We start from the raw sequence: 13892 nt of genomic DNA on the forward strand, positions 1-13892 counted from the left end.
TTTGCTTGGGGCGGCCAAAAAGCCAGAGCCGGCTCTGCTTACTGCATGTGCTTAAGTGCTGGCCAATGTAGGCCTCAATTCAGGAAAGCATCCCTTAACATTTAGGCCTGGTCCACACTAACCCCCCACTTCGAACTAAGATACGCAACTTCAGCTACGTTATTCACGTAGCTGAAGTCGAACTATCTTAGTTCGAACTTACCGCGGGTCCACACGCAGCAGGCAGGCTACCCCGTCAACTCCGCGTACTCCTCTCGCGGAGCAGGAGAACTGGCGTCGACGGCGAGCACTTCCGGGATCGATCCCAGAAGATCGATTGCTTACCACCGGACCCGGAGGTAAGTATAGACGTACCCTTAGACTCAAGATTTTCTGCTCTGGAAATTGTGTAAGTATAGAAAGAGAGATGGGGGCAAGAATAAGAGCTTTCTATTGGTTGTCAAGAGGTGCCATTTTTTTAGAGCCACCCTTTAATCTAAGCCACCAAAAGCCAAGACACAAAATAAATGAACATGTAAGAAATTCTCCGATAACCATTCCATTATTTGATCAGAAAGTGTTATATCTATGAATTATTTTTTCTCTTAGGAATCCATCTGTGACAATTGCTACCACTCGTGTGGCTCCTTCAGGTGTAAGTTGGGCTGATAAGGTGAAAGCTAACCATGGAGCTAAAGCTGCCACTCCAGAGCTAGCAACTACACAAACCTGCATGCCAGCACCAGTGCAGAAGTCATCACGGAGAAATGGCAAGTGTCTTTCAGTGAGCTATTATCTAAAATTATTATTATGGCCCAGCTATTGAAAAGTTAGTTCAATGTGAGATGACTTATTTCATAACAAAAATAAATCAATCAAAATCACAACTTTTGTTGTTACAGTACACCAATTTAGCTTTACATAAAATAACAGTAAAATTAAATTAATGATCAAAATGTAGGTTCTTCCAACATTGCTTTTTCAATGCTGCTGTTGAAGTTGAGGAAGATGTCCCTTAGCAAATTTGTTTTTTCAAGTGCTGATAACTTTTCATTGACTAGTAACCTACCTGACACCTCATATAGGAAAAAAAAAAATTTGACTGAACTTTTGGTTTAATGAAACTACTATTTATCTTTCTTTAAAACTCCTTCAGAGGTTTGTTTTCTAAACTTCATCATGGACATCAGGGATCACAACTAAAAAGCAAAAAGTGTTTTGATTCTCAGGTTCAGAAATGTACAAATGGCCCCGCAAGAATAACCTTTGATATTTTCCAAAAGAGCTTGAAGGTGTGTGTCCACAGAGACTAATGCACTAGACCTGTGCTAAAGAAGTGATAATGGATGGCTTGTTCTTTCTCTGAAGGGTTGCCACACTAGATTGTAGTTCCTTTCCCCTTGTTTAAAGAGTGTCCTTGGAGAAGCTTTTAATTCACAGCCTTTTGCTCTAGAGAAGATCGTTTCACTGGAAATAGTAAAAAACAAACAAACAAACAAAACTTTGCCTTTTGCTTTATGAACTTTCTCTCTCTCTCTCTCTCTCTCTCTCTCTCTGCCAGCATATATTGGGGCCTTGGAGTTTTCTCCAAAGATTGTTTTCCCCATTTATCTTTTAATTTATTGACCCAGTTTTCTCTATGCAAACACAGTATTGAGATAGAGAAAGTAGATATCCTCCCCAAAAAATGAATTTAGAATCCCATTTCTAATATATTTAGTATCTTAAAGAAAAACTACTAGAAAAGAAAGACATGCACTTCATGTATTTACACATTAAAAGTATTGGTAGTAAAAATTATTCACCGTATATAGAGCTGTAAATTTTCTTGGTGTTTTACAAAGGTCAAACATGTTTCCGGCCTCAAAATATCTTACAATTTAAATTAATTCAGTTTTGTAACAGCAGTTTCATATGGTCAGAAAAGAACAGTCGAAAGCTTACTCATTTCTTGTCTCACATTCATTCATTCATTCGGTCCTGCTATTTTACTGGTCTATCTCCCTGAGCATCATTTTAAAATTACCTCTTGTCTGTAGTGTCACTTCTACTCAATGGTTTTTTTTTGTTTTTGGTCTAGCATTTTAATGTATTCTTGACAACATATGTATAAAATGGAAAACTGAGAAATTGCAGCTACAACATGACAGGACTCCAGTGTGGCATATGATTTATTTCAGTGATGTATGTGATTTTCATATAAAAATAAAATAATTAATGTACAGGAGAAATGAGGAGCAGCAGATATCACCAGCTCTTTTTTGACATATATGAACTATACTTCATACAGTAGTTTAAGAAGTCTTATTTTATACCCAGGAGACTGAGCATTCTGACCCATGTTAGAGCTGCATTACTTTGAGACTGCTGTGAAAAATGGAAAACTTTGAAGGATATCATCTCAAACTACAAGCTTTAAATGAAATGTGTCTGTTTTAAAACAGTTACAAATTCTTTACTGTCATGAGGTACCATCTCCTGAGGAACAAAATAAAGGAAAACTACACTCAGCATAAGAATATTTACATGCTGGAAGGGAGAGAAGTGCAGTCTGTTGCCGCTTGGTCTAGTATATACCAACTTTTGAGTTGCATACTGGAAAAAGTTCCTATAAGATGATGAATCTATTTAGATTGTAAGCTCTTTGGTTAGGGACTGGGTTTATATCATGCCAGACATTATGGGTTCTGTATGATTGTTGTCTCTAGACACTACTGCATTACAAATAATAGAGTGGGGAGTTTGGTGGTGAGCAGACAATAAGATAGGAATTCCTATCTAAGGAATAGGAAAAGGGGCTATAAATTCCTACCTTTCTGAGAGCCCACTTCTGGAGGAAATACCATGATTTTCAAAGCTAGAGCGTGGTCTGCTTGTGAGAATTGTATATTTTTTTTGTTTCCAATTGTTACATTTTTGTAACTAAAAATGGAATGTTTTTTGGAAAGCAGCTACTTCTTGTGCTTGAAGTGTACCACCACTGCTTCACATCTACCTGTTACTGACAGCATCTTTGATTACAACTCTTTCAGTTTTAGTAAAGATCTAATTTACTTTTCATTATCTCTGCAAAAAGAAAACACGTCTATCATACCTCCCCATCTCAGTGGATTTCCACTCTTGGGTGCATCCTTTCCGAATGTGATTGTTTGCTTCTATAACTTCCAATTTCTGGGTCGTTGAAGCACCTGTCATACATCTATTAAAAAATACCACAGTAATTGTATAGTAGAAGCTAGGTTGAAGGAACTTGTTAAAGAGCACTTTTCATTCCTCAGCACATCACCTCAAGGAAGCATAAGCAAAGGACACTGTGTTTGAAAGGGAGAGGAGTGCTGAAAGACAAGCCATGCAAAAGGATATTTATGTTGTCCTGATAAAAGTGACAGGCTGATCTCTCAAAGAAACACATATTAAATAAAAGGTTGCTAATAGAAAGAAAGGATTTACAGCTATCATTTGAATTGCTTCTTGTAGCCTGCAACTAAATGAGAATATGTTTAAATGTTGTGTTTAAGTTTGAATAAGCTTCTTTATAGTTCCTAAAACAGATGCAACTGATTTGGATTTGGCTAATAATGTTGCAGAACAGATGTTGGCTGAACATCCCAGGAGATGGAAGAAATTCTTACTTCCTAGGAACAAGAAAAGAAGTGGGGCTATCTTTTTCAGAGAGAGCCACGGTCTTAAAAAGAAGCACAAGAGGGGCTGCGGACTCTTCCTATAGCAGTGGCATGAGTGGCATATGGGTACCATGCTTGTACAGAAAACACTTAAGACTTAAGCACAAAGTACCAGGGAATGGTTACTTCTTGTTACACTACCTAAATTTTGATTCTTTTATTGGTGCACTAGCTCATACTGAGAACAGATGTACTCAGTACAATTACTCAGTATTGTAGTGAGTACACTCATTGTTGAAATACTTGAGAAGATTTGTACCATGCATCTTAGTTTTATTGGATCATCTAAAGGGGCCCTGCTCTGTCACTGATATTGCTGAGTCACTGAACAGCCTCTGAGTCCTCCTGGGGCAAACTTGTAGGTGTATTGATGAGGATTTGGGTTTCCTCTTGCTTTTTCTTGGGCACTTCACATTCTTAGTCCATATTAAGATTTTTCATCTACAACCTGTCTCTTCAACACTTCAGGGTTTCAAGCCCTGTTTACTCCCCTCACCCAATCTTCCATCTGTGAACTTTGGCTCAGCACGCTATCACCGCATATCACAGGGTGCACCTCTCACCGCTGGGCTGACATCTCCTCCTGGTCACTCCGAGGATTAGCTGTTGAGGCCGACGCCCCCTCTCACAGATTGCACACCATCACTCCGATTCTGGTCTGCAGCTCCTCTCTCTCCAGGACCCTCAGCATCTCCTTCGTGACTTAGCCCTCTGGCTAGGTCACTCAGCGTTTCCCCTTCCGGGGTTCAGTACATCAGCAGTCCTAGACAGCCTTCCCATTCACTGCCTCAGTTCTATGCCACACCCTTGGTGGCTGGAAGGCGAACTTGGGCCCACCCTCTTCTCTTGGTTCCAGTCCAGCTCAGCAGTTCTGGGCTTCTTCTCTCTGCCCTCACTGCTCCTTCCCTAGACTGCTTCCTACATTTTGGTTCCCCTTCTCTCTTTGCGTGTACCAGCTCCAAGAACCCTTCTCCCCCTTTCCAGGGAGTGACTGCTGTCTGCCTTCCTGCAGCCTTTCCCAGCAGCCCCCAAGCACTCCTCCCTCTTCCCAGGGAGTGACTGCCCTTTTTCAGCAGCCCCAGACTGTAGCCCTCTACCTGGCTTTATAGGTCCTGCCTGTTCCTGCACAGGTGGGCCTGCATGCAATCACTTAGTTCTCTGCTCCCTGGCTCCTCCTCCAGGTGCAGCCTGGGCAATTAATTGGCCTACCCGGGTGTCTTAACCCTGGTCAGTCCTGCGTGGGGTGGAGACCCCATCACACCACACTTCACCATGTCACTTGTCTCTCTTTTTTCACCTTGCTTACCAGTATGTAAGAAGGAAGATGCCCCAGAAGCTTTACTAAGTTTGCATATTGTAGAGAGAAAATATCCTTTACGGACATGCATAACTACTGTGGAAAGGTGGAGCTTGCAAAATCACTTTCAGTCTCTGTGGCGCATGCTCTAAGACCTGAAATGCCTGTCACTTGCCTGTGTCAAGGCTTCAATTCCCTTAGTAGTATAGTGTGCTATCCCAGGGGACTTGGCACCGATTCTTCATAGAATATGGCATCACTGTCTTTAAAGCACCATGTTCAACCCATTTAAAGAAGGGACAGGTTATCTCCCAGTTTGTGATTTATGCTGTCCTCAATACCTATTGGCAATCCCTGAAATCTTCAGGAACCCAGCTGTGAATAGTATGTGCACAGGTACCCAAGCCAAAAGATTCTCAGATACAACAATAGGAAATATTGCCGTACCAGAGATGGCTTTGATAGAGATGTGGTTCTTTGCAGCAATTTTGGTGCTTAGCAGCAGTGACCTGACACTGGCGCTGGATGGAGTCCTCCGTTCCATGAGAGGCCTGACTGCACTGGACTGAATTCATGAGTAGATGGGACAGCTGACAACACATTTATCTGCAGTGATTGTCTTAATACTGTTGGTTTTGGCACCAGTCTCAACTCTCTAGTTTCCTTCCCTGACATAGCACCTGTGACATCTATGTAAGGTGAACTCTGATGATGAACACTACAAAAGTGATTCCCACTCCTTCTTGTCAACTGTTGAGAATAGCCTACTTCCAACTTAATTGAATTGGCTTGTTAGCCCTGACTCCCGACTTGGTAAGGCAACTCCCATCTTTTCATATGCTGTGTATTTATACCTCCCTACTGTATGTTCCACTCCATGCATCTGATGAAGTGGGTTTTAGCCCACGAAAGCTTATGCCCAAATAAATTTGTTAGTCTCTGAAGTGCCACAAGGACTCCCCATTGTTTTTTCTGATGATGAAGATGATCAAGACATGTGTTATTGGGACACTGAAGAAACTGGTGATTCCTTATAGATCATCTGTATGTAGCTGTAACTGCAGGGGAAGAGGACAAAGTGAATGGCTGTTTTGGAGGATCCATCCTTTGCCCATATTTTTGAAGTAGGCAGCTAAAGTTTCAAGCTTTAATTTAGTCTCTTTTTAGAAAATGCAAAGAATTGAAGTTGACCATGATGTGGGTCAGGTTCAGCTTTTGAACAGAGTGATCTGATTATTGTATTCTATTCTGGATATGATAGAGAGCAGATTGAATTTTTTTCTGTTGATTGGATCAAAAAGTTGTTTGGAAGCAGAATTTTACCAGCTTTTCTGCTTTTTGCACAGACAGACAACTTCAAGCTAAAACCAGGGACCGTTAAATACACCTAGAGCTGTGATTCCCTTCACCAGGCCAAATTAATAAAAAATGGTTTGTTTTTGCTGGTTCTGAAATGAGTGACAAGCAAATTTTACTAATTTTACATTATGTGATATTCAGAGATTTTTTTTCTCTATACAACATACTGGATTCCAGGAATCAGGTAGTCTCTCTCCAAAAAGTAGACAAACGGCCCTGATAGCCTTTCATTTTCTTATTACGTCACCTTTCAGTTTTTGGCATTCTAGTCTTAACTAAGACGAAAGCTGTACCCCTCTTTCTCCTGGCTGTGTACACCTTGTGCTAGCAACAAAGAAGAGAGTGGTGTAGTGCTGCTACAGGGAATCTTCTACTACCTGGATCCACTGTATTTAAGTCTATATTGCGCTGGCAGACTGGGAACTGAGAATTGGACCCACTATCTTCTCCTGTTGTTAGAGAAATGCAGCTCAGATTTCAACTCCTTGGGTTGGCAGCAGCCCATTCCAGTTTTCCAAAAAGTCCTCCATCAAAAAGGGGAAAGTCATGGTGGGATATTTCTAATTTAAAAGCAAACTTTTTAAAATAAAAATAAACTTGGTAAAGGGCACCAAAAACCTTTCATTTTCTTCATTTCCCTTTTACCTAATAGGTCAGATGCTCGGTTTGGTAGCATGACTTCAAATTTCTCTATGTAGATCTTTTTGATGACTGCTGCTTACTCATATCCAAGATGGAGGAATCTGTTAAGACATTGTTGAAGGAGAAAAGGTTACTTAATTTTAACTGGTTTCAGAGTAGCAGCCGTGTTAGTCTGTATCCGCAAAAAGAACAGGAGTACTTGTGGCACCTTAGAGACTAACAAGTTTATTAGAGCATAAGCTTTCGTGGGCTACAACCCACTTCTTCGGATGCATATAGAGTGAAACATATATTGAGGAGATATATATACACACATACAGAGAGCATGAACAGGTGGCAGTTGTCTTACCAACTCTGAGAGGCCAATTAAGTAAGAGAAAAAAAACTTTTGAAGTGATAATCAAGATAGCCAAGTACAGACAGTTTGATAAGAAGCAAGTGTGAGAATACTTACAAGGGGAGATAGATTCAATGTTTGTAATGGCTCAGCCATTCCCAGTCCCTATTTAACCCTGAGTTGATTGTGTCTAGTTTGCATATCAATTCCAGCTCAGCAGTCTCTCGTTGGAGTCTGTTTTTGAAGTTTTTCTGTTTTAAGATAGCCACCCGCAGGTCTGTCATAGAATGGCCAGACAGGTTAAAGTGTTCTCCCACTGGTTTTTGAGTATTATGATTCCTGATGTCAGATTTGTGTCCATTAATTCTTTTGCGTAGAGACTGTCCGGTTTGGCCAATTTACATGGCAGAGGGGCATTGCTGGCACATGATGGCATATATCACATTGGTAGATGTGCAGGTGAACGAGCCCCTGATGGTATGGCTGATTTTAACTGGAATTCTCAGAATATACTGCCTCCACAAATGCCACCCTGTTTGTCTTGCCAGGTGACTTTATGGAGATAATATTTTCAGATAATTCCAGTTACAGGTCAATAAACACATTTTCCCAAACCTTTTACTTTTATGTTTTCAAAATTTAGAAGATTAATCCAAGTATAAATGTCAAGAATATGATTCTGTAATGTGTAATAGCCCAATGTTAGTTACCTTTTGATTCTCTGTCTCCTTGTTTAGTCTCTTCTTTCTCCTCCTTCTCTGTCCATGGCTTGTGCAACAGTTGCCCACTCACTTTCCCTTGCTTTATGTCTGTGTTTTGTATATGTATCTTATTTTCCTCCTTCCCCTTTGTATCTCTCTTACATCCTCCCCTCTCCTCTATCCCTTTCCTTCTTGCCCTTCCTGCTTTGACTCTGTAGGCCAGAATAAATTGAGATAGAATATTTTGTCAATCTCTAAAGCTCTAGTCAACAGTGGTTTGTTCACAGAACGTGATATTTGTCAGGTTTACTTTTGGCTCAGCTCTATTCCTGCAAGCTTGATCTTGCTCCCGGTTACATGTAGGACAACATCAACAGACCTGCACTAGGAGCAAATTGGAGAAATATCACCACAGATATCAAGGCATAGTTTGTTCCCTGCTAGGTTGTCAAAGCAGAATTTATTGCACATTAAGGAGACATAATCCCTGTTGGAAATTGTACTTCTCTTCTCCTTTTCCTTTTCTCTTCTGTCATTAAAAAAAAAAAAAAAAAAGCGTTGTGAATACTAGTTTTACTAGAGCCGATGATTTAGGTCTCTTAACAATTTTACCTATATCCACTGCCAGAGTCAACTCTTGTGGAGACAGTGCTTCTTCTTATGACTGTCAAGATTTATTGCTTCTTACAGCATTGCATTTTCTCTGTATTTTCTTTACTACTCTTTTTCTTTCCTATCTTCTGTCCTATACTCCTATCTTTGGCTTACCAGAAGTTGTGGGGGGGGGGGAAATTTCCATTCCTACTGGGCTTATGCTTCCAACACTCATGCATTCACAGCTCTCCATAGTGCCACTATAGTACCTACAGTAATATTATATAGATTTAAAATATAATAAAGGTTACCTGGGACTTAAAGTTTACTAATGATGGGGTAAAGCCAAGTTGGCTTAGGTAATAAATCACTGGCAAAGAAATGTTTAAGTGAGCACAAATCTCATAAGGCAGAACTTCTTGGAGTATTGCATATACTTGGATAAATTTATCTTATTGATTATACCAATAAGATTGCTGTGCAGTTTTGCCACATAGAGTAACTTTGAAGGAATAAGGCCCAAATGACCATGGGGGCCTCAAGATAACAGATGGCTTGTTACTTCCATGTAATACCAGAGCAAGCAGAGACAGGGAAGTTCAAGTAAAACTAGAGAATGAATTATTAACAAAACTGGGCAAGTAACCAAATCCAGCATGTGATACTTAGCATGTGGAGAATGGCTAGTGTGCTCTGTGAAAATAATTCAAGACTTCTGAAAACAATTGTTACGCACCAGGGATAATACCTTGGTTAGTGTTAATTTTGCTCAAGATCAAAAGCCAAGTGAGCTAATGTCAATGAAGATATTAGCGCTGCAAAATTCGTGTTAAAATAGCATTGTTTGCTGTGGTTGAGAACATAAGATGGTGATGGGTAAATTAAAATTGAAAAAGATTTAAAAAAATAAACTTTTGAGCTCATGAATGGGTGTCAGATGTCTAGTATAAAGCTCCACTTTCACACCTGTACCTAATAAATAAATCAGCAGAATATTGTTATAAAGGTATATTTATATTGGAAGAGCCTCATCAAATAAAGCATATCAGTGGATATAATGTACTCTTTTAGTGCCTTGTCCTTCCTTATTTTTCTTAAAGGTGAACTTTAAAACATTTTTGTTTTCTTTTTATTTTACATATAGGGGATAGAAAATAATATTATTGAAACTTTTCAAAACTGTATGACATACTTAAAATCTGCCATTTATCTGATCCCTTTTTGGCCACTTCCATTGTGCTTGTAGAGTTTCTGATTGCTCTTTTGTCCCAGAATGATGTATTTTTTTCAGTATCGTGGTGATTTATATGCAGCCAGCAGGACTTCACATGACTTAAAAAGATTTTTTTAAAGTTAATTTTGGAATAATTTATGTGCTGAATGTCTTTCCTATGCTTGCTTTTGCAGCATTTAGCACATAATTGTAGGGTTAACTAATTTTCCCTCTATCTTTCCAACTCATCTTTATGTTTGAACTTTCTTGTTGTTTTATTTGACATTAGCACGGATAACTTTATGGCGTATACTTTTTTCATCCCTTGCAGACCTTAGTGGAGGACATTGAGGACTCCTGTTAGGGTTCGACTCCTCTCTCATCTCTTTATATTAATAATGGAATGATAATAATAATAGTTAATTAATGCATAGTATTTACATAGTACCTTTCATTCCAGGATCTCAAAGTGCTTTCAGTCAATAATTAGGCCTCACAACACTCCTGTGAACTACATTCCTGATCCATCCTGATCCAAATCCATTGAAGTCAAACATATTTTAATTGACTTCAGTGGGCTTTGGATCAGGCTCTACAATTCCTTAAATGTTATTGCCATAAAGGGAAGTCCTGGTGTCCAGGACTATCCTGATTTACATCTTTTAAAGTCACTGTAGTTGCATGAGTTATAAGTCAGCAGAATTTTTTTCATGATCTGTGAAGAAATTTTCCTGCTTCCAGTAAGTTCCTGCAGAAAAGATACTGTAATCCTGATCTGGTAATAACACTATTAGATAAATTCATTTTAGAGACAGAGGAACTGAGGCACAGATAGATTAAATAGCTTGCTTGAGATCATATGGTAAGTCTGCGGCAGAGCAAGAAATAAAACCCAGATCTCTTAACTTCAAGTCTCCATAACTCTAACCAGAGGCACACTCTCATCTTTATTTAAGTATATTTTGGAGGAATAAGCACCGGCCTTCTGCGGAGGTATACTGTCTTTGGCTGCTGTCAACAAACAGAAAAAGCCCCTTGCAGAATCACTCGCACAAAGTTTTGTGGCTTGTGTTGAAAATGTCTGCGACCAGTTTGCAGATAATGGGTTCTCTGAAGTAATGTAAAGCAGTTTGATTTGTAAATATTCGATTGCTCTTATTGCAGCTATCTTACAGCTTTGATAATATTTAACAGATCATAACATTTTATTTTTCTGCTAATTGTGACCATGGAATTATCATTAACAGCTGTTTGAATTACAGTATCTATACATTTGATCTATTTAAAAGCAAAAATGGGGATAGTCAGCTGACGTAAATATCCCTATAGTTCCATTGACTTCATTGACTATCTACTCCGGCATTTCCACATATTTGTTTTTCTGTACAAAATGGGGAAAAAAGGTAACTAGATTAAGTCCCCAGTAATTACAAAATGTTAGGTACTGAAGGGTGGCAAAGAATAAATATGCAATTTACACTGCTTTGTTTTGTGTCCAATTCCAAGTTTGTTTGCCTCCCACTGAAGTTGGACCCAATTCAGCTCCCATTGAAGTTAATGGAAGTAGAATAAGCCGGTAACGTTCTGTTTTATGCAACCTCTGTCGTTGTTGAAAATCCCCAGACTGTAGCATTGCAACACTTTGTAATACAATCCCTAGGTGCACTGGCACTAAACTTAATGCTTTACAGGATTTGGTGCCAGGGCCCTTGTACTGGTTTACAGTGGTGCTTCAGAGTTGGAGGCACAAAGGATTCTGGAACACAAAAATGGAGATCAAGCCAAGACAGCCCTATATATTGTAACTTTGTTTAAAGCAAAAAAATGTGTCATACAAGGGGAACAGGCGTCTGATACCCTCATCTTCCTAAATGGTTGTCTGATCACCAATACTTAAAGCTGATCCAGTTCCTCCTGAAGCCTGGATACAATGTGAGTCTGGCTGCCAGAGGAGCACAAGATTTTTCAAAGAGCATAATAACGCACCCAATATATTTTTAAAGGCTTATATATTCATTTTATAAATCAGATATCCAATAATTCAAACATTACCAAAATCTTCAAGAGTAATATGCAATTTGTCATAATGTATCAGTCATCCAGTTCTGTAATTATCCCTTACATGCACGCCATCAAATGATAATTTAACCAGTACCCCTGGTTGTTTTTTTGCAAGTAATTAATAATGGCATAAGTAAGTTATGAAACCACCTAAGTTTGAAAACTTTGACTCAGATGTCCTGACTCTCAGTCTTTTTGCCTTAATCACATGACCAGCTTTCCTGTTGTAAAAGGCTTTGAGATACCTTGATCATAAGAGTTGTTTATATGCTGGCTATACTATGTTAAACTTAGTCTCTCACAGAACTGAGCGGCTTTTTATCAGTTTCATTTCTATGATTTGCTCTCAATCATGACAAACATTCTTTCTTACAGACCTTTCCATTTTTTATTGGAATGGTTCTTCAAAACAGTTTATACCAAAGGTATATAATAAAATATTGTCCATAGTTAATTCCTTAGTTTCTTTGAGTTCTAAGTTTATTCTTACATTGAGATGCTCTTCTTTTTACTATTTTCTTGTATTTTTTCAATATTTTACTAGATAATAGTGTTTGTGTTGGCCATCCCCTTGGTTAATGGATTAACTCCAAGCTCTAAATAGTATTTCTTTGTACAAGGAAGCTTTTGAAAGAGTGTTTTTCTTTCCCGTTTTAAAATAAAATGATTAATCATAGTGTTCATAAAGGATGAAAAACTAAATATTCTGAAAACTAAAATCCAAGAGAGTACAGATTAGGCTTCTCTGTTACTTATTTTGTCATACTTTTTTTTTAAGGACTACGTTTTAAGATTCTTTGCTAATTTGTGCTCTTTCTCTAAAACAGAGTATAGTAAAAGCATCAATTTAATTTATATTTTTTAAATTAAAGAACTATGTTCAATTTAAGATTCCTTTTTTGTGGTAGTTCTTTTTTGAGCCTTTTTCTGTGACCACCTGGGCATGTTTACCCTTACATACATGAGTAGGCCCATCAATATCGGTGGAACTTCTTGCATGCATAAAATTAAGCAAATAAGTTAATTGTTTGCAGAATAGGGGTCTTGGTCACTAGAGAATGATGTAAAGCCCAGCAAGGTGAAAGATTATTAAAAGTACTAAATGTATTTATTTCCTAGATTTTTTTTTTTTTTTTTGAAAAGCCAACACTATTTATACACTTTCCACATAGTCTGTTGGTTAAATGTAACAATAGAGGGCAAAATTCAAAGAACAAAGGCAAACTTTAAAAAGGGCAAAAGGGTTTTATTTTCAAATAGCTTCTCCTGGAATAAATTTCCTTGTTCCTGAATGGATTTTATAGATCATACATACTCATGTCCATTAGAGTGCAGACCATCTGCCAGTATACAGTATACTTATATGCTAAACAGTCTAAGTTCACAAAAAAAGATTTCCTTCAGTTTACTTTTGAAAACAAAAGGATTGGTGGAAGCTTTAATAATGAGTCTTTCATAAACTTTGTGAGAACTCATTTGCTGTTAAGCGTTGGAAATAATGGTAATGTTGTATGTTCTTCTCTGTAGGTACAAATCCTATAAAGTCTGGCTGAATAAGGCTTATCCTGCAAATATTTAGGGACATTAACTTTAAAGACCTTTCAGATGTTCCCCAGGACAGAATCTGTCAGAAAACTCTGACCTGGGGATGATGGTATTATTCTTATTTAGCAGTTATTGACGGGATCTAAACTGAATCAGTACAGTTTATTTAATATTGAGCTTGTATAATTATTTAACATTGAGCTTGTATAAAACCTGTGATCAATAGACACATTTCCATGAAATAAAAAAAAAAAAAATCAATGGAAACTGCTCTACTAAATAAATAAACTTCCCCTTCAATTTGCAACCCAAACTTAGCAGCATTTTGCTATTTCATGACACTCAGAAAGTGAAATTATCTGGAAATTGACACTAAATAGTGTATTTTTATGATCCAATTTGAGCGAAATGCAAAATAGATAAGAAAATCTATGGTTAAAAAGTATGTGTACATACCAAAAAAAAAAAAAAAAAAAAAAAA

General features: G+C 38.1%; 1 protein-coding gene across 5 annotated transcripts in view; it reads left to right on the forward strand.

The window, feature by feature from the left end:
- Positions 1 to 13892, forward strand: part of SCAPER (S-phase cyclin A associated protein in the ER) — a 356482-nt gene that overhangs the window by 79020 nt on the left and 263570 nt on the right. For all 5 annotated transcript variants that reach the window (XM_024205417.2, XM_024205418.2, XM_024205421.2 and 2 more), the window contains exon 8: positions 589 to 749. In XM_024205417.2, the coding sequence (XP_024061185.2) occupies positions 589 to 749 (161 nt within the window). The remainder of the gene's footprint in view (positions 1 to 588; positions 750 to 13892) is intronic.

This window comes from Terrapene carolina, unplaced genomic scaffold (assembly GCF_002925995.2).
Source record: "Terrapene carolina triunguis isolate 2854851 unplaced genomic scaffold, T_m_triunguis-2.0 Scaffold67, whole genome shotgun sequence".
NCBI lineage: Eukaryota > Metazoa > Chordata > Testudines > Emydidae > Terrapene > Terrapene triunguis.